We start from the raw sequence: 22,207 nt of genomic DNA on the forward strand, positions 1-22,207 counted from the left end.
TGATTCGACTGTTAGAATCATACAGTGCAGGAGAAGGCCATCCGGCCCATCGAATCTGCAGTGACCACAACCCCACCCAGGTCCTAATCCCATAACCCCATGTATTTACCCTGCTAGTCCCCCTGACGCTAAGTGTGAATTTAGCACGGCCAAACCACCTAACCCGCACATCACCGGGCTGTGGGAGGAAACCGGAGCACCCGGAAGAAACCCATGCAGGCCCGGGGAGAATATGCAAACTCCACACAGACAGTGACCCCAAGGCCGGAATTGAACCTGGGTCGTTGGCGCTGTGAGGCAGCAGTGCTAACCACTGTGTCACCTACATTTTTTAAGTCTGCTTGTTTGAAAAAAAAAGATGTAATTGGGTTAGAAGCAGTGCAGAGAAAACTTGACTCATTCCTGAAATGAAGGGCTTATCTCATGAAGAGAGGTTGAACAGGTTGGGCCTACACCCACTGACATTTAAAAGAATGAGGGGTGATCTTATTGAAACACATAGGGGTGGGGAGAATTCTTCTATCCCAGTCACCAGGGGAATCGCGGCAGTGGGAGGGGAATAGAGGATAGAGATGAGGAGAATTATTTTTCTGTTGAAGAGTCTGTGGAATTCTCTTCCTCAGAAAGAAGTGAAGGCTGGATCACGGAAGACTGAGTTAAGTTGATTTTTGATAGACAATGGAGTCAAGAGTTTAGCGGGTGCAGAGAGCAAAGTAAAGTTGTCACTGCTATCACATCAGTTATTGACCAGCAGAGCAGGCTCAATGGCCTCCATCTGCTCCAATGAAATTTGTTGACCACCACAGCTGAATGATCAGCAGGCATTCATTGTGTCGGTTCTATCAGGAATAACAGGCACCTTGGGCAGGTTACTGGAGGACACCTGAAACACCATCTTCAAGAGGGGCAGTAAACAGAAGCTCAGATAGTGTGATGTCGCCCTTTGAAAGCAGCTGGGCCTGAGTCATCGGGGTCTGACTGAGCTCCATGTGAAAAAAATCCTTCATTTGGCAAGCACCATTCACATTATTTATAACAACAGTCTGACTACATGGGAGAGGCTGGTTTGTGGTCGTTGGAAATGTGTAGCAGGCTGCCCAACATCAGAAGGAAAATCAGGTTCTTTCTTGTGTGAGCCTCCATTATGCATATTTTTTTTTTTACATGCTCGTTGACCTGTTGAGCATTTTAGTTTAGAACCATCGAATCTACAGTGCAGAGGGAGGCCATTTGGCCCATCGAGCATACACCGACAGCAATCGCACCCAAGCCCTATCTCCATAACCCCACACATTTACCCTCCTGATCCCCCTGACACTAAGGGACAACTTATCATGGCCAATCAACCTAACCTGCACTTCTTTGGAGTGTGGGAGGAAACCAAAGCACACAGAGGGAATCCACGCAGACACGGGGAGAGTGTGAAGACTCCACACACACAGTCACCCGAGGCCGGAATCGAACCTGGGCCCCTGGCACTGTGAGGCAACATGCTAATCACTGTGCCACCATGCCACCCTGCTTTGGATTGCAGCAGCTTTTCATCTTGTTGTCAATGTGTGGCATTTAATTTGAAACTGATGTTTTGTTTTGACACCCAGATACCTTCTTTTTAAACTCAGGGAAAGTTTTTTTGCAGTAACATGAAAGTTAATCTGTGCTAGAAAGATTCGAGCCTCTGTGGTGAGACCATTGCTGACTGGAATTTCCTGTCACATTGCACATCCTGGACTAGGGATTTCTTGAATTCGTGGTGGAGGGTTATCATTACAGGAGGTTAGAGTTACTGTCCAGAAAGAGACGCTGACTCTGCAGCCAGAAATTCAGGAGCATCAGGTTTTTTAATTAATCCTGACTTCCTGGGAAAAGTCTAAGAACTACACAGTGTTGTTATTGTCATTACACTGGATGTCAGGAAAGATAATAACATAGACATAGAAAATAGGAGCAGGAGGAGGCCCTTGGAGCCTGCTCCACCATTCGTTATGATAATGGCTAATTATCCAACTCAATAGGCTGATCCCACTTACCCCCCTCTCCCCCCAATATCCTTCGATCCCCTTTGCCTCAAGACCTGGTATTGGTGGCACTCACTCCTCCAGGTTCGTCCCTCTGAAGAAAACTGTTTACAATGGAAATGTGCAAATAAAATTGGTTCCAGTACAAACAAAAGTGCGATATCTAATTGCTTCTCGAAAACATTCAATATTTCGGCCTGAATTACTTTCTGTGGTAGCAAATTCCACAGGCTAACCCCCAACTCTCTGGGTGAAGAAATTTCTCTTCATCTCTGTCCTAAGCGGTCCATCCTTTATCCTCAGACTTGGTTCTGGATACCTCCACCATCAGGAACATGCTTTTTACATCTACCCTGCCTAATCCTGTTAGAATTTAATAGGTTTCAATGAGATCACCCTTCATTCTTCTGAACTTCAGTGAATACAATCCTAACCAATTCAATCTCTCCTCGCGTCAGTCCCGCCATCTCAGGAATCCGTCTGGTAATTCTCTGCACACCATCTATAGCGAGAACATCCTCCTTCAGATAAGGACACCAAAACTGCATGCACAATATTCCAGGTGTGGCCTCACCAAGGTCCTGTATAATTGTGTCAATTATACCACCCACTTGTATTGCTCCCTCAGCTTCTAGAAACTGCAGCATGTGACGGTGCAGAGGGACCTCGGGGTCCTTGTGCATGAGTCGCAAAAACCCAGCCTGCAGGTGCAGCAGGTGGTCAGGAAGGCAAATGGGATGCTGGCCTTCATAGCGAGGGGGATTGAATATAAAAGTAGGGAGGTCTTGCTGCAACTGTACAGGGCATTGGTGAGGCCGCAGCTGGAGTACTGTGTGCAGTTTTGGTCCCCGCACTTACGCAAGGATATTTTGGCCTTGGAGGGAGTGCAGAGGAGGTTTACTAGGCTGATACTGGAGTTGAGGGGGTTGAACTCTGAGGAGAGGCTGAATAAACTAGGCTTGTACTCGTTAGAGTATAGAAGAATGAGGGGAGATCTCATTGAGACGTATAAGATGATGAATGGGATGGATAGGATAGAGGTGGAGAGGCTGTTCCCGCTCAGAAAGGACAGTAGGACTAGAGGGCACAGCCTCAAGATAAAGGGGGGGGGTGGTTTAGAACGGAGTTGAGGAGGAACTTCTTCACTCAAAGGGTGGTGAATCTCTGGAATTCTCTGCCCGTCGAAGTGGTGGAGACTGCCTCGCTAAATATATTTAAGACGTGGGTTGATAGGTTTTTGATAGGCAAGGGGATTAAGGGTTATGGGGAGAGGGCGGGAATGTGGAACTGAGCCACGACAGATCAGCCATGATCTTATTGAATGGCGGGGCAGGCTCGAGGGGCTAGATGGCCTACTCCTGCTCCTATTTCTTATGTTCTTAGAAGTGTGCTGCATGTCTACCTATCAATTTAGAAAACAAGTAAAACAGAGTAGCAAGTTTTAAAAACAAAATCCTTGAGAGAAATGCTGACGTTAAATCAGGTAAGAGCAGGAATGTAGTCAGGCAAAAGGTAACACTGAACTAAAGAAGCAGGGTGATATAAAAACTTGGACAAAGCATTCAATAAAGAGGAGAGGCAGAGGGAGATTCGGAAAGGGAATTCCAAAGCATAGGAACTAGATGACTTGGCCTCTGGGGTGGGGCGAGGGGGTCCGGGGTTGGGGGGGGGTGGGGTTGAGTTTTCTATGGACTGCATCTAACACAATTACGTCCTTTTTTTAAACAAGTAGTCTAAAACAGTCCTGACCCAACTACCAGCCACATTCTCCCAACAGGACTCATTAGATAATAATCAAGATTGGGAATCCTGTTTGCTTTCTTCTGCCTTTGGCCTAGCTATACTGAAGTTGGAGTCAGGGACTCTCTCATGGCTCAGCTGATTATTGCTAACTTGGTAAAGATGGTTAAATTCCAATCCTCTGTTACATAGAAACATAGAAAATAGGAGCAGGAGGAGGCCATTTGGCCCTGATCATCCAACTCAATAGCCTAATCCTGCTTTCTCCCCTGAACCTTTGATCACAGTTGCCCCAAGTGTTATATGCAGCTGCCTCTTGAATACATTCAATGTTTCGCTATCAACTACTTCCTGTAGTAATGAATTCCACAGGCTCACTACGCTTTGGCGAAAGAAATGTCTCCTCATCTCCATCCTAAATGGTCTACTCTGAATCCTCAGACTGTGACTCCTGGTTCTGGCCTCCCCCACCTTCGGGAATATCCTCCCTGCATCTACCGGATTATTCCTTGTTATAAGATTCTTTAAGTCTCTATCCCCCCCTTATTGTCTGAACTCCAGCGAAAACAACCCTAACGAATCAATCTGTCCTCATACATCAGTCCCACCATCCCTGGAATCAGCCTGGTAATCCTTTGGGTGACTATAACACTGAGAGATGAAAGCGATGACTTTCAAAATTTAGAGGTTATTTATTATTGTCATGAGTAGGCTTACATTAACACCGCGGTGAAGTTACTGTGAAAATCCCCTGGTCATCACACTCCAGTATCTGGTGTACACTGAGGGAGAATTCAGCATGGCCAGTGCACCTAACCAGCACGTCTGCAGGAGGAAACCAGAGCACCCGGAGGAAACCCATGCAGTCAGAGGGAGAATGTGCAGACTCTGCACAGTCACCCAAGCCAGGAATTGAACCCAGGTCCCTGGCGCTGCGAGGCAGCAGTGCTGACCACTGTGCCATCGTGCCACCCACAAGAGTGGGAGGAGGGTTGTAGGGTGGAAGAGGTTACAGAGATATAGAGGGGCAAGTTTTTGTATTTTAAAATTGAGGCCTGAGATGCGCTGGGAATCATCGTTGGCCAACAATCACAGGGTGATGGCAAAGGTTAGAGAACAGCGAGAGAATTTGAACAAAGTTTCCGGAAAGGTGGAAGAAATCAGAAGAGAGCATTAGAATAGTCACGCCTGGAGGGTTGTAGCAGCAGATGAACTGAAACATAGACGGAAACAGGCAATGTTAGGGAAGTGTAAGTAGATGCTCTTGAGATGGATTGGATACGGGTTCAGGAACTCACTTTTTCACATGTAGCAAAGATACATAATCAGAGTCATAATATCTCAGCCATCTACAGTACAAATGATCAGCCACTAGCATAGATCAGTATTAACACCAAAATGGCTTCCATCTAATCTGTAAATGTTATAAACTGTATAAAAAGGAGGGTAGATAGATGATGCTTACAGTGGATATTGTAAAAAGCAATGTGGTTCACATGTGAGGAAGCATAACTGATGGTCATCAATTATAGAGCGGGTGAATTGAAAAGCAGTAGTTCAGACCTCATGCTTAGATTAGATGATGCACTGTGTGTTGTATTCATAGAAAGACACAAAATAGAAGCAGGAGTAGGCCATTTGGCCCTTTGAGCCTGCTCCACCATTCATTTTGATCATGGCTTTTCATCAAATTTAATATCCCGATCCTGCCTTCCCTCCTCATATCCCTTTAGCCCCTAGAGCTATATCTAATTCCTTCCAGAAATCAAACAACATTTTGGCCTCAACTACTTTCTGTGGCAGTGAATTCCACACGTTCACTACTCTCTGGGTGAAGAAATTTCTCCTCACCTCAGTCTTAAAAGGTTTGCCCCTTGTATGACCCCTGGTCCTGGACTCCCCCACCATCGGATACATTCTTTCTGAACCTAACCTGTCTAACCCTGTTAGAATTTTAAAAGTTTCTATGAGATCCCCTCTCACTCTTCTAAATTCCAGTGAAGATAATCCTAACCGACTTAGTCTCTCCTCATATTCATTCAGGGTATTTAAGTATCTGAGTTGTTTAAACTTCATTATCAGCTAACAAATCCTCTTTGTGCTTTGATTACTTAGGCATAATTCACCAGATGAAAGGAGATTATGAAACTGCACTGAAACTCCACAAGACACACCTCTCCATTGCTCAGGAGCTCAGCGACTATGCTGCACAGGGAAGAGCCTATGGAAATATGGGCAATGCTTATAATGCCCTCGGTATGTATGACCAAGCAGTGAAATATCATCGTCAGGAACTACAGATCTCCATGGAAGTTAACGACCGGGCCTCACAAGCATCAACCCATGGTAATCTTGCTGTTGCCTACCAGGCTCTGGGTGCCCACGATAGGGCTTTGCAGCACTACCAGAACCATCTCAACATTGCACGAGAGCTACGGGATATACAAAGTGAGGCTCGAGCACTGAGCAACCTAGGTAACTTTCACTGTTCAAGAGGGGAGTTTGTTCAGGCTGTCCCATATTATGAGCAGTACCTGCGCTTGTCTCCTGACCTGCAAGATATGGAGGGTGAAGGAAAAGTGTGCCATAACCTCGGCTATGCCCATTACTGTCTGGGCAACTTCCAGGAGGCTGTGAAATATTACGAACAAGATCTAGCTCTAGCCAAGGACTTGCATGATAAACTTAGTCAGGCGAAAGCCTACTGCAACTTGGGTCTAGCATTTAAAGCCCTTGGTAACTATGCTAAGGCAGAAGAATGTCAGAAATATGTTCTATCATTAGCCCAGTCCCTAAACAACGCACAAGCCAAATTTCGGGCTTTAGGCAACCTTGGTGATATCTTTGTGTGCAAGAAAGATGTGAATGGTGCTGTTAAGTTCTACGAACAGCAGTTGGCTTTGGCTCATCAGGTGAGGGACCGGAAGCTTGAAGCCAGCGCTTACGCGGCTCTGGGCACTGCATATAGACTGATACAGAAATACGACAAAGCATTAGGATATCACACACAGGAGCTTGAGGTTTATCAGGAACTGAGTGACTTACTGGGAGAATGTAAAGCACACGGCCGCCTTGCAGCAGTCTACATGGCCCTTGGCAAATACTCCATGGCCTTCAAATGTTATGAGGAACAGCTGGATTTGGGGCAGAAGCTCAAAAATCCCAACATTGAGGCGCAGGTTTACGGAAACATGGGAATCACCAAAATGAACATGAATGTAATGGAAGATGCCATTGGCTACTTTGAACAGCAGCTGGCTACGCTGCAGCAGTTGAGCGGCAATGATGCCGTTCTGGATAGAGGCCACGCGTATGGAAACCTGGGAGACTGCTATGAGGCATTAGGAGATTACGAGGAAGCTGTAAAATATCATGAACAGTATCTGTCAGTGGCTCAGAGTTTAAATCGGATGCAGGAGCAAGCCAGAGCCTATCGGGGACTGGGGAATGGGCATCGGTAAGTATGAAGTTGAACACAATCTGTGTCTGAACTGCAAGTTCACTGTGTGTGTTTGTGTATATGTGTCTCCCCCTCCCTTCCCAGTGCACCTAAATAAGTCACAACTTTTCAGTCACTGCAAGGGAAGAATACTTCAGCTTTATAGGAAAGATGTTATTAAACTGGAAAGGGTGCAAACAAGATTTACAAGGAGGTTATCGGGATTAGAAGGTTTGAATTATAAGGAAAGGTCAGATAGTCTGGAATGTCTTTCCCTGGAGCGTAAGAAAGTGAAAGGTGACCTGATAGAGATTTATAAGAAGTTTATTTGTTAGTCACAAGTAGGCTTACATTATCACTGCAATGAAGTTACTGGGAAAATCCACTAGTCACCACATTCCGGTGCCTGTTTGGGTACACTGAGGGAGAATTTAGCACAGCCAATTCAGGCAACCAGCTCATCTTTCAGACTGTGGAAGGAAACTGGAGCACCCAGAGGAAACCCAGCCAGACACAGGGAAAATGTGCAGACTCCGCACAGACAGTGACCCAAGCCGGGAATCAAACCCGGGTCCCTGGCATGTGAGGCAGCAGTGCTAACCACTGTACCACCTTGCCGCCCAAATCATGAGGGGCATAGCCAATGTCTTCCCCAGGGTAGGGGAATCCAAAACTAGAGGGCATACATTTAAGGTGTGAGGGGAAAGATTTCAAAGGGACGTGAGGGACAACTTTTTCACACAGTGGGTAGTGTGCATATGGCATGAGCTTTGTCTGCCCACTTAAGGGCCTCAATTGGCTGATGAGAGACCTTGAGGGGAGGGTTGGAAGCAGGAAGGTTTGAGGGTTCCTAATTAAATATCCTCCCACCACTATATTCACCATAGGGAGGGCACACGATTTGCCCAAAAGTTGACTTGTCCTGAACCAGGCAGGTAAATATCACTCTTGTTTCCTATTCCTGAATTCCCCACACTGGAGAATCTGCGTATGTTGGATGAGCAGAGAAATTAACTTGACTGTAAAATTTGTCAGGATGAACCAGACTGCGAACACTTCTTATCTGTGTTTGTGAATGAAGAACTAATTCTGGAGAGCAATGAGTAATTGTTGAAAGAGTTGGCCCTTTCAAAATAAAAGGAAGAAAAGGATTGAAAGGAGTGGCCCAAAGGATACCCGTAAAACTTGAATATTTGCTTCCTAGTTATTAATAGGATTTTAGATCTCAGATAATATCATGAGGGATTAAGTTTTTCACTCAGGTACATGATCTATAAAATGGATGTGAGAGAATGTGAGAGAAGTTATTAATGGAGGGAAGAGCCTAAAATAAAGTTGCATCTACTATGTCCGCAACTTGCTACTCACACTCTATTTCTCTGTGGACAGCTATTAGCAGTCTTTTCCCCCTTTTTCTATAGCTATGACTCATCTTTCATTCCCATCCCCTGCAATATAAATATCTCCCACTTTCTGTACCTTTTATCTTTGATAAAGGATCATCTGGACTCGAAACGTCAGCTCTTTTCTCTCCTTACAGATGCTCTGACCCGCTGGGATTTTCCAGCGTTTTCTCTTTTGGTCCACAACTTAAAACTGATTGTTAAGAAAATGATGGATGTTAGACAGTGAGCTCGGCAAAAGGAGAAGAAATTAAATGGACAGCGATAGATCTGTGTTACTTTATGTGGTCATTTTCAATCTTTTCTTTGAATGTATGGTCATATGTCACCTTTGTTCCCTTCACTGGTCACTGTTCAGGTTGTACCAGAGAATTGAAAACCTTTGGAGTCCGATTTGACTCTGATTTGAAATTCTGAACCCATATAATCAGCACAAAAGTTTGACCACTTCCACCTCCATAGCATTGCCTGTACTTGCTCATGCTTCAGTTTACCTGCTTCTGAAACCATTGTCAATGCTGTTGTACTGGCAGGCTGAGATATTCTGATGCTAGTCTGGCTGATCTTCCATCCTTCAGAATGTGGGCCAGGATGCTGCGAAGGAAAGCAGCCTCATTAACGGAAGAGAAATGAGGAGGAAAGCTTTGGCTGTTAACTGGGCAGTGCAGTGACAGTCACTCCCTGAAAACCACCTCATAATAAACTATAGTCAATGCATTCCCACCCATTCAAGTTAATTGAAATGTTTCAGACAGGAGCCTTTTAACAATTGACATTTCTAGGGATCAGGAGCTAGGCTTGTAGTTGCAGATCCAGTGCATTTGCAACCTAATTGTCCTTAAACTTCCCATGTGAGCATGAAGTTGTGTTATTCAACGAAATGTAACTGAGAGGAAGGAGGATAGAGTGGGAGTCCTGCATGCACAGCACTATTCATAATGGGAGCATTTTCTGGGCAAAGTTGGTCCCAGCTGTGAGGCATTATTTGAAGAGCTTGATTGCATTGCTATTTTGTAATTCTACTGAGTAATGTTTCCCACCTGGGCCCGTTTTTACTGGGAGGACTCTGAATGGTGAAACCAACACGAAGAAGTAAAACAATCACGGTTGTATTGCTGCACAGTCCAGCTGGACATACGGTGGCACAGTGGTTAGCACTGCTGCCTCACAGCGCCTTGGGACCTGGGTTTGATTCCCGGCTTGGGTCACTGTCTGTGTGGAGTTTTGCACGTTCTCCCCATGGGTTTCTTCTGGGAGTTCCGGTTTCCTCCCACTGTCCAAAAAGGTGTGTGTTAGGTGGATTGGCCATGCTAAATTGCCTCTTAGTATCAGGGAGACTAGCTAGGGTAAATGTATGGGGTTATGGAGATAGGGCCTGGGTGGGATTGTGGTCAGTGCAGACTTGATGGAGCGAAAGGCCCCCTCCTGCACTGTATGACTCTCTGATCTATAGCTCAGAGTGTGGAGCAGGTGTACTTTGCAGGATTGTTGTAGAGTGTGATCCAGCAAATGCATTGACTTGGACAACTAACATTTGAAATTTATCAGCCCAGACTTTATTGTCTCTGGATGGTCAGATCCGGAGGTCCCTGGAAGATGCGTCGGGGACACCACAGAATTCCCTATGCATTAGCTACGTGGGAATTGCTCAGGAAGTTTCACCTTCCTTTGGCCAATTACAGTGAATCAGGAACCATCCGGAAAACTGATATAAAGTCAGGGATTTCGGATGCTTTCAACCCACTGAGCAAAGTATTTATCCAAGAAAGGTTCGAAAGATCAAAACCTGTACGAACCCTTGAGTACCTATTACCGCTGGACTGACTGCTCGCCAAAACCTTCACTGGACCACCCGACTACCCACTGGACCACCTGACTATCCACCTGACCCACCCCCACTGGACCACCCGACTACCCACTGGACCACCCGACTATCCACCTGACCCACCCACACTGGACCACCCGACTACCCACTGGACCACCCCCACTGGACCACCCGACTACCCACCTGACCCACCCCCACTGGACCACCCGACTACCCACCTGACCCACCCCCACTGGACCACCCGACTACCCACCTGACCACCCGACTACCCACCTGACCCACCCCCACTGGACCACCCGACTACCCACCTGACCCACCCCCACTGGAACACCCGACTACCCACCTGACCCACCCCCACTGGACCACCCGACTACCCACCTGACCCACCCCCACTGGAACACCCGACTACCCACCTGACCCACCCCCACTGGAACACACAATGACCCATCTGAGCCCCTTCACTGGAGCACACAACTACCCTCCTGACCCCCGACTACACCACCCACCAACAGCTACAGCATCCAAACCCCGATAACTTCCCCACTTACATCCCCCCCTCTGACTACACCTGAACCCCGATTAAAACCCCAACTGCACCCTAAACCCCGAACTCTGACTGCGCCCTGACCTCCCCGACTGCGCCCTGACCTCCCCAACTGCGCCCTGAACCCCCCGGCTGCGCCCTGACCCCTGACTAATGACTGAGTGTCCCATGGTGTGATTTGCCGACTGATATCCTGAGAGTACAGTCCTGTGGCTGACTGACACCACAACACCATTGCATTGCTGTAGGATCAATTGACTGACAGTACGAGCCTGCCACAGTGTGACTGACTGACGCTCCGACAGCAGACACCCCGCGATATGGATCATTCTTTCGCACATCCTATTATTGTAAACCTACCTATTTATTTGTATTGGTGGCATTGATGCAGTTCTGTAATTTAAGTCAGGAATTCAGGAGCTTTCAGGTGTAGTTGGTTTTCACCCTCTCTGCAGGTTAACAGTTCTATCAGAGTGATCATTTAATATTGAGGAAATAATTTCTATTGTTTTATCAAAGAATGACATAGCTGCCGTACATGACGTCAGTTAATGTGCAGTGAGTTACTTGAGTCACTGCTGAGGAATTAATCTTTGCTGACTGGCATTTATAAATGATTATTAAGATATAGTGCTGAATGAAGCAGCGCTTGAGGAAAGTATCGAGTATCCAACTGTAACTGAATAATTGTTATGAAAGTAAAAGGTCAGAATGATTCATGACCGTGCTTGCTGGCGTAGAATGATTGAATTTTATATCAAAGGCTTCGCCGTGAGCTAATCCTCAATTAAGTTCAAAGAGCAGTGATCTTCTCAGACTAAATTTACCCAGCTGAAATCCGGACTCAGTTCCCTTTCATTTCTCCCAACCTTCTGATAACCTCCAGATGTGCAAAACATGCTGAGGCTGAACAGCTCCCAGACTCTCGCTCCAATTTTGGCACATTGAGTTCAGACCATCAGCTCTGCACAGCAGTAACTGCACTGACCAGCAAGTATTCTGCTCCAGCCACGCTGTAATGTGCTCTATGGATTGTAGTCAGTGTCTACCTGACCGGACATTTTTTTTGTGGGGTGATGTTTGATTTACAGTGGTTAGCGCTGCTGCCTCACAGCACCAGGGACCTGGCTTCGATTTCCAGCTTGGATCACTGTCTGTGTGCAGGCTACACGCTCTCCCCGTATCTGCGTGGGTTTCCTCCCACAGTCTGAAAGACATGCTGGTTAGGTGCATTGGCCACGCTAAATTCTTCCTCGGTGTACCCGGATAGGCGCCAGAGTATGGCGACTAGGGGATTTTCACAGTAATTTCAGTGTGAATGTGACTAATATATTAACATTAAGTTCACTCGTATCCTGGTGATGCCAAGCATTAGCAAAGATATGCCATTGAGTGCTAAGATATAAATTAGGTGTCTGAGGGAGACACTGAATAGAAGCTCACTTGCTTAGCGGAAGGGAAGCACTGTTTATAAAATCATAGAATCCTTACAGTACAGAAGGAGGCCATTTGGCCCGTTGAGTCTGCACCAACCACAATTCTATCCCCAGCCCTATCCCCATTACCCCATGCATTTACCCTAGCTTGTCCCCCTGACATTAAGGGGCAATTTAGCATGGCCAATCCACCGAACCTGCGCATCTTTGGACTGTGGGAGGTAATTGGAGCACGCGGAGGAAACCCCCACAGACACGAGAAGAATGTGCAAACTCCACACATGCAGTGACCCAAGATGGGAACTGAACCCGGTTTGCTGGCTCTGTGAGGCAGCAGTGCTAACCAGTATGCCACTGTGACACCCCAGTGGAATCATTTATGGTTCAGTGCCTCTGTCTGCTGCTGTCTCAGGGTGTGTATGATGAAAATGGTGATTTTTTTTGTATCTTTCGGAATTTTGTTTCTAATCAAAAAAGCCAATTCCAAATAAACCCAATCATGGTCCCCACATGAGGGACAAACAAGATCCAAGCTGACAAGACAAGATGTTGCATCACATCTTAGGCTGGATTAAAGGAGATCCAAGCTGACAGGATGAGCCATTGCACCCACTCCAGGACTTAATCTGATGCTTCAACTTAACCAAAAGCCCCAGATAGCTTTGAAAAATTGTATCAGGTAAAGCCTCGGATTAATCTCATTGGCTACGTTTATCCTTTACTCTACCCTAGCTTAGGAAAACTATGACCTCAGACATCAGCATATCCCCTAGTGCATTGGGCTAGCCCCGTCTCCTGGGTGAACCACCTGCTTGATCGTGGTTTCACTCCTGCCAATGGTGGTTGAGACCATAAGAACCACCAAGGCTGTGTAAACCTACAAGTGGCGACTGACAGCAGCAGATTTCCATCGTCACAAGATCAACTAAACCACCCCCCTCCAAACAAGAATGAAGGGACATAATGGGATCCAGCAAATGAGAGATGGAAACATAACTCAAAGAGGGAATCCGATTCTCAGAGTAAAAAAGTAGCAGCCTGTCTGTGAATTATTCACGTACACAAATGCCCTTCTGACTTTTCATTACCTTATACTCCTGGCTGATTTTTATCTGAATAATCAGCCTTCAGCTTTAGCAATTCTGTCGAACCTGAAAAGCTATTCAGGGATTCTGAAAAACGATGCATGTTAAACAGAATCCTCACCGTGCTTTCAAATGCAGTTATAATGATAGGCCATGTAACCACCTGTGTGCTGCTGTTGTCTGAATTGCTTCATTGTTACGCAATGGCTTTTTGGAATAAATACGTTCCTGGAATGTGGTGGAGTTTGTCGGTGCCAAGGACATTTTAATAGACCAAAGAGGAGGCAAGCAAGAATCTCACAGGGCCCTGAAGTAATGTGCCGTAAACATTTTATGATTTATTAGATGCATTTGTACATATCCCTATGATATCTAGAAAATGGTTGACCAATAGCGAGCCTTTCATTTCACATTAAGTTTCATATGATGGAGTCGTAAGTCACAAGAGAAAAATTGGAGTGTTTTTTCTTTGAACGCTATTTGTCTGGGGCACCGAGTACCTGATTATTAAATCTATTCAACTTTTGGAATGCAGTGATTATGGCAGAAGGACTTTAGAGATGCAACTGATGTTATTTCTTAAATTTCTGCAGAAATAACATTTCAGCGGGTTAGCAGGAAGTTTGTTGTGTGATATCTGTTTTACAGCTTCATGTTTTATGAGTGGGGAATATAGAAGATACGTTATTCAAGCTGGCTGTAGCAAAGTCAGAAGCTTATTTGCTACAAACACATGAACATTTAATAGAGGCAAACAGAAGATATTTTCTGACATTATTTTATGAATTACATTCCCAAGTATATTTATCATTCCTCCTGTGTTTTTTTTAACATCACTCATACACCTTTATGTTTTTATGTGCCTCCTTTATGCCTATTCGACAATGTCAGAATGTCACAGCCTATTGGGGGCAGCACGGTGGCACTATGGTTAGCACTGCTGCCTCACAGCGCCAGGGACCCGGGTTTGATTCTGGCCTTGGCTCACTGTCTGTGCAGAGTTTGCACATTCTCTCCATGTCTGCGTGGGTTTCCTCTGGGTGCTCTGGTTTCCTCCCACACTCCAGAGATATGCAGGTTTGGTCGATTGGCCATGCTAAATTGACCCTAGTATCAGTGGGATTAGCAGAGTAAATGTGTGGGGTTATGGGAATGGAGCTTAGATGGGATCCCCTTCTTATTGCCAACCACTGGTGTGTTTGAATGGTTTGCAGGTTGACTCAATGGGCCGATTGGTCTCCTTCTGTACTGTAGGAAATCTATGATTCTGTTCTATTGGAAGGGATGCTCTATATGACAAAAAAAAATTTGATTGCAATATCTTCGTATAAACTCTTTTCTAATCCCAGATGTTGTTTGCAAAGCATTCACTGTGCTTGAAGTAAACAGAATGTGTTTGTTTGCACAGGGCAATGGGAAACTTGCAGCAAGCACTGGTGTGCTTCGAGAAGAGATTGGTTGTGGCTCACGAACTCGGAGAATCGTCCAACAAAGCACAGGCGTATGGGGAGCTTGGCAGTTTACACAGCCAGCTCGGGAATTATGAACAGGCAATTTCTTGCCTTGAGCGCCAACTAAACATTGCCAGAGAGATGAAGAATCGAATATTGGAGAGTGATGCAGCCTGTGGTCTCGGTGGTGTTTACCAACAGATGGCAGAATATGAGACTTCACTACAATACCATCAGCTCGATTTAGAGATTGCGGAGGAAACCAATAACCCTACGTGTCAGGGTCGTGCCTATGGTAACCTGGGATTGACTTACGAATCTTTGGGAAATTATGAACGAGCTGTAATGTATCAGGAACAACATCTGAGTATTGCTGCCCAGATGAATGACTTGGTGGCTAAAACTATTGCATACAGCAGCTTAGGAAGAACACACCATGCCTTACAGAACTACTCACAGGCGGTCATGTATTTACAGGAAGGTATGTGCTTCACTGCAATAATGTACTGTGGTCTATCATGTTTCCTGTTTAACACTCCTTTACATAGGACACTGATAAACTATACGACCCAATGCAGCACCCATTAATTTTGACATTGCTGTCATTGAAGAAACAATCTCTCTTCTCTAAGCAAATAATCCAAGTCCAACTCCGTTGACTGGTTTCAAGAGGGAGGTAGATGTACTTCTAATGAAAAAGAAGGAAAGAGGGATACGGGGAATAGGTGGGGTGGTGAATTTGAGACCAGGGAGCGATCAGCCATGGTCTGATTGAATTATGGAGCAGGCTCAAAGAGCTGAATTTGCCTAATTCTGCTCCTAAGTCCTATGTTCCGATATAACTCACTTCCCGCAACTAGTGGTGCAGCAATCAGACCTTTGTCTGTTTCCAGAGTTAGTAATTCCCAGACCAGGTTCCTGGTCTGCTGCCAGTGGGTTATAGCTGGAGGGATGTCACTCCGCTCATTAAGTGTGGCTGATCAGGGGTTTCTCCCCTTCTTATTGCCAAGCACTGGTGTGTTCGAATGGTTTGCAGGTTGACACAGTTTGGCTGTGTGATGAACGCGTCTTCCTTGGCCATCGAGCCCTGTGGTGAGACTCAAACTCAGAACTTCTGGCTCAGTCACAGGAATATTACCCAGTGTTCCCATACAACCTCCAAACAAGTAATGGCTCATCAAATAAAGTGCAGATTAAATGCAGTATCCTCCGCACTGGCTTTCGACTTCCTCGGACCTTTTGGCACAATTATGGAGAGTACTATAGTGCCGAGTGTATTTGTGGGGACGTTTACACCTAACTGATCAGCACCATTTTATTGCTGAGATAGCAGCATGCACAACTTCCCTTGATGGTCCGTCCTGTTCCTGAGATACATCTATGAAAACCCTCTGCATTTCATTTGCATAGCTCCACATTCCCACACAAAACCTTCACACAAGCTTCTCATCATGTATGTTACTGATACATAATTCAAGCTTGTCAACTCACAACTCGGTCGGTTTAGTCTTTGTGGATCCCATGACCTGGCTCCTTTTGGCATCGTTGCCTCTAGGACAACCCACAGATGACCTTTGGCAAGGTCCACCCTTACCAGATCCATTTCCCTCTTCTATAGACCCCTCTAAGGGGGAAAAAATAAATTTTCTGAGATGTTGGAAATAGTGATGTTATAACTCGAGTGAGACAGACTAACCTCAATTTAACAGCTGGTAGAAACTGAAAACTTCATCAACAAATGTCAGAACTATTTAAAAGATTTCAGTATTGCTGAAAAAAAAGGCATTTTTTCCATGTAACAGAAAAGTTTGCAGGATTCCCAAAGCCAGGGGAAACAACTACTTTACATTGTCTGAGAAGGCATCCCCTGACATTGATACTGTCCTGATGAGTGCAAGATGAAAAGCATTGACAAAATACTTGTATTCAGTAACCCTCAAATTCAGTACTACCAAACAACTGTTCAAAATTTCTAACCTTTTCTTACCTTTTCTCCCCCATGCTTCCCTTTTCCCCCTTTTTCTCAATGTTACCTCTCTCTCACCTATCTCCCCCGCCCCGTCCCCATATCTTCACCTGTCACAGTTTACTCTCTGATTTCAGCTTCTGTGCTGTTCTCTCTATGGGCTGCCATGAGCAGTCTTTCCCCTTCTTTCTGTGGCTTTGACTCATCTTTCATTCCCTCACTCTACAGTATAAATATCTCCCACTTCCTCTGCCTTTTAACTTTGACGAAGGGTTGTCTGGATTCAAAACATCAGCTCTTTCTCTCCTCACAGATGCTGCCAGACTTGCTGAGATTTTCCAGCATTTTCTCTTTTGGCTCCCTTTGTGTTCAAAATGCCAGTTGTGTTATTTCCTTCAATGGGGGTCAGTTTAGGTTCCTCTTGTTCTTCTTGTAGCATAATGCTGTAAAATTCAAGTCATTGCATATTGTTGTGGAAGTGTAACCTTTGATTTTCTTTTATGGGTGAGTTTACTCTGGTGGAACTGTGACATCTTTTAAAGTCTACTTTCTTTTGCAATTCCTAATGCATTTTGAGTGCTTCAGCCAGTGCCTGGGCGAGTGCCTTGGTGCGGTCTCATCTGTGCTTTCCATTTACCTTTCCTGCTCAGGACTAAGGCTGGCAGAACAGCTTGGCCGCAGAGAAGATGAGGCTAAAATTCGACATAGATTGGGACTTTCGCTGTGGGTCAGTCGAAACCTCGAAGAGGCACAACACCAGGTACCTAACACCTAGACAATCCAATACAACAAATGCCTTGGAGCAAGGATACAGTCAGAAGTCTCACAACGCCAGGTTAAGGTCCAACAGGTTTATTTGGAATCACAAACTTTCGGAGCACTGCTCCTTCATCAGGTGTGAAGGAGCAGCGCTCGGAAAACTTGTGATTCCAAATAAATCTGTAGGACTTTAACCTGGTGTTGTGAGACTTCTTACTGTGCCCACCATTCCAGTTCAACGCCAACATCTCCACATCTTGGAGTAAGGATGGTTGATGACATTTAGGTGGGAGATCTGAGTGTTATATTTTCTGAAGTCCCTGATTACGTTTCATCTCTATCTTGTCTCACTTTGTTAAAATAAAATGAGTAAATTAGATCAAAAATAATATCTTACACTGTGTAAAAGTAAGTGGGGAGAAATCCAATGCTTCAAAACTCAGCAAATATTTATGCCTGTTTATTAGGTACAGTGATTAGCACTGCTGCCTCACAGCGCCAGGGACCCCAGTTTAATTCCCAGCTTGTGTCACTGTCTGTGCTGTGTCTGCGTGGCTTTCCTCTGGGTGATCCGGTTTCCTCTCTCAGTCTGAAAGGTGTGCTGGTTAGGTGCATTGGCCAATGCTAAACTCTCCCTCAGTGTACCCGAACAGGTGCCGGAGTGCGGCGAGTAGGGGATTTTCACAGTAACTTCATTGCACTGTTAAGGTAAGCCTACTTGTGACACTAATAAATAAACTTTAAGACGTTAATTATTCCTCAATCATATCTCATGATCAAGTGGTTTTAAAAGTACATGCAGACTGTGTTCTGTTTGTTCAATGAGACAGGACAAAAGCACTATAGACAACATGAGGCATGAGTTACATGTGCAGTAAAAGCAGCATGCAAATCTCATAACACTCACAACAATCTTTAAGACCTTTGAGAATTGGGCTAGTGGTTGTGCATTATAGGTCACTTGGGGAGTCTGAGTTGCTGTGGCAACAGGCACTTTCACAAGCTTTAACTGATTGTTGTCTGGAGCTATGAATTCCAATAACAGAGGCTTCACCTCCCCTTGCACCTTTTGGTCAACCATGAATCTCTCTCTCGCTTTGTTGGAAGAGTTTTGCGTTTGACCGCGTTATGAACGTACCTCCTGTAGCCATCAACTCCTGGGCTGGAGCTTGGATGCAGAGCTTGTGGCTCCGAGGCAGGGGGCGCTATCCACAGCGTCACCAGACATCCCATCAGGAAATTGTACCAAATCAGGTGAAAGTCAGTAAACTGATTCCCAAATCAGTAAAAACTAACTGAAACTAAGAATCATATTGGTATTCCCTGAACGTACTTTTGGATTTTAGTAAATAGTTCCTTTGGCACAGCGCAGTTGAAGGAAGGTAGAAAAATTTCAGGAATAATTTATGATACTCCCCAGTTGTGCGAAGCAATCAGCTTGTGCCAGCGATACCACTGGAAAGAATATACAAATGCTTCAAGTAGCAACAGTGTACAGCTGCAAAGTGATTGCTGTGTACTTAGAGAGGGGTGAAGTCAGTTTACAATAATGTTTCAGACCTGAATGTGGGTTGATGTATTAGTATTGCAGTGCACTGGATGTTGCAAAGTGCCGTACGCGGCACAAGATCAGCATACAACTCACAGGATGTACAATACTCTGCGTGGAATAAAGTGCAGCTCACAGATTGTGCAATAGTTTTTTTTAAAAGTTTTTTTATTTAATAGTCACAAGTAAAGCTTACATTAAGCCTGCAGTGAAGTTACTGTGAAATTGCCCTGGTTGCCACAGTCCGACGCCTGTTCGGGCCAATGCACCTAAACAACACGTCTTTCAGAATGTGGGAAGAAACCGGAGCACTCGGAGGAATCCCGTGCAGACACGGGGAGAATGTGCAGACTCCACGCAGACAGTGACCCAAGCCGGGAATCGAAGCCAGGTCCCTGGCGCTGTGAGGCAACCACTGTTCCACCATGCCACCCCACAGAGTACTGTGGGGTTGATGTGCAATACATGATGAATTGAGCACGCTCACCGAAATGTCGAGCAAAGTCCTGCCACTATTGCACGGAAAATAAAAGCATGGTCCATTTCAGATTTGACTGTTGCAATAGTCCCTTACAGAGCAGCAATGGATGAGGCCTTGGAAAAATTACACCTAGCTGGAGAGTTAATGTTAGCACAGGGGAGGCCGGAAAGAGGGGAAGAAAGCAATTAAATAAAACATTGGAGTGTAATTGAGTTTTTTGTGTCAAAATAGTGAAATGTATAACTTGCAAGCAAATATTGCTTCTATTTTATGATCCGTAAACAGTAACAGACACGGTGATACAGACATTAGACATTAGATATCCGGCTTTGGGAATCCCAAGAGTCACTCTGTGCAGTGCTGAACAAGTTGGTTTATAATTATTTAGTGAAACGAGCTTGCTGGTTTATTCCACTGAAGCACAAAATATTGCACATGGAGGGTTATTTATAATATTCATTAAAGCAAATTTTCTTTCCATTTCAGCTTTACAGAGCTTCCGCCTTATTTGAAAATATCCGCCATGAAGCACAGCATAGCACTGATTATAAACTCTCACTGTTTGACCTTCAGACATCTTCCTACCAAGCTTTACAGCGTGTTTTGGTCAGTCTGGGTAAGCAGAGTTCCAGAGCAGGACAATGGTCTGAGTATAGTCAATTCCTGACACACCAGCAGAAGTCATTTCTTTTCTCCCAGACGACTTTTCCCCCCTATTTTTCTTTTCCTCTCAGATAATGGTTAGCAGCCGGGCGAGGGAAGGGAACTGATCTTGGCCTGACATTTGCCCTTGTTGGGTTCAGCAAGGCGCTCCCTAAGATTCCCTCTTTCTCCCATTGAGGGAGCATTGATCTGCACTGAACAGTGCAGCTGAAACTGGATCAGGAGGATCACAGAATTATTATGGTGCAGAAGGAAGCTACTTGGCCCATTATATCTGCACCGGCAAAACCGCAAATCATTCAGTATCACCGTGGTGTGATAAGGATGCTGTAGGGCTCCACCTTGGTATCCTTGTTAAGAAATTCCTGGGAACTAAAAGAACTTAAATTAACCTGGTCATTCATTTCAATAGTGGGTACTTGAATTGTGCAGGTTGGCTGTTATTTTTACACTGTGATTGCTGACATGATTACACTTCAAATGCTGTTTTTAGCCAGTCAAACAACTTTGGAGACCCTGCTGTTTGTGAAAGCCACTTTGTAAATTGCAAGATGGTTTTATTTTTTAAACTGGCAAACAAGCTGCTGTGCACGAATGGAAAACTGTCATTTTTAGACAATACAGGATTCCCTGGAGTTTAAGATAAATACAAGAATCTTAACTATGTCTCTAACATCCTATACCTAATCTGAGAATATCTGAGTTTAAAATGCAATGTCATTATCACCTTGATTGCCAAGTGTAGCTTTTGAATTCGGCAAATAAAATATTGTTTGCGACATTCCGTGGCCGGAATCTTGCCGCCGTTCACACCGGTGGGATTTTCCCGTTCCGCCGCAGTGAACAGAGATTTTCCTGGCTGCCACATTCTCTGACCTCGCTGCAGCAGGAGCGTGGTGTGAACGGCAGGTAAGATCGAGCCCCCGTGTATTTGCTTTTCTAAATATAAATAGATTTTGCATTAACGGTTGCAATTTTGAGATAACCTAAAGTAACACAAGTGGTGAATCAACATAAGATACCTACAATTTAAGATGTTCATAAGGTAACATATAATCTGGGATTCTCACACTGAAGATTTTCAGGTAATTTAGTGGTAAATGTACTTGGCATTGACAATTTTTTATTAATTTTGTAGGGTGTATTGATAATCATGTGTACCAAACTGAGAATGATGGAGCTATTTTAACAAAAATTCTTATACGACTTGAGTGTGATGGCCCCCATTTCATATGAAAATTAAATCCAATATATTTTTACGTTAGACGCGATATATATATTTCATAAATAAATTGCAAGTCAAGCATCCCACTCTACCTCACATATTTTGTTCCCCTATAATCTTTTGGTTAGGTCGGCATGATGAGGCATTGGCAGTGGCAGAGAGGGGAAGAACAAGAGCATTTGCTGATCTCTTAGTGGAGAGGCAGACTGGACAGCAAGAATCTGATCCACTGACTCCAGTCACCATTGACCAGATTCTGGAGGCCGTCAATAACCAACGTAGCCTGGTGCTGTACTATTCCCAGGCAGCTGGATACCTCTACAGCTGGTTACTAGCACCAGGAGCAGGTATGGGTACATGTTGATGTCTCAAGACAGAAATGTAATCCTGAGTTTGTTACCTGGAATGGCTGATGAATCCACTGATGCCTGTCTTGTAGCGTAATGTTGATTGCGCTGTTATGTGTATTGTGTGATTGATTCTTGGCACTGTGGTGTTGTCTGACAAATGTTTGGCATGTGTTGCCCATATGTACATACAAGACTGGTTATTCTAATTTTAAATCTGTAACTGCTAACTGTTGAAATAGCCATTTGCACTTTTTGAAGAAGGCAGGAGAGTCC

The 22,207-nt window shown here is 44.9% G+C and overlaps 1 protein-coding gene across 2 annotated transcripts in view; it reads left to right on the forward strand.

Annotated features, from left to right (window-relative positions):
- ttc28 (tetratricopeptide repeat domain 28) overlaps positions 1-22,207 on the forward strand; it is a 723,607-nt gene that overhangs the window by 536,338 nt on the left and 165,062 nt on the right. For both annotated transcript variants that reach the window (XM_080208201.1, XM_080208202.1), the window contains 5 exons: positions 5,874-7,215; positions 14,899-15,422; positions 17,558-17,667; positions 20,183-20,312; positions 21,713-21,931. In XM_080208201.1, coding sequence (XP_080064327.1) covers positions 5,874-7,215; positions 14,899-15,422; positions 17,558-17,667; positions 20,183-20,312; positions 21,713-21,931 — 2,325 coding nt within the window. The remainder of the gene's footprint in view (positions 1-5,873; positions 7,216-14,898; positions 15,423-17,557; positions 17,668-20,182; positions 20,313-21,712; positions 21,932-22,207) is intronic.

This window comes from Carcharhinus amblyrhynchos, chromosome 20 (genome assembly GCF_965287045.1).
Source record: "Carcharhinus amblyrhynchos chromosome 20, sCarAmb.v2.hapA, whole genome shotgun sequence".
Classification (NCBI taxonomy): domain Eukaryota; kingdom Metazoa; phylum Chordata; class Chondrichthyes; order Carcharhiniformes; family Carcharhinidae; genus Carcharhinus; species Carcharhinus amblyrhynchos.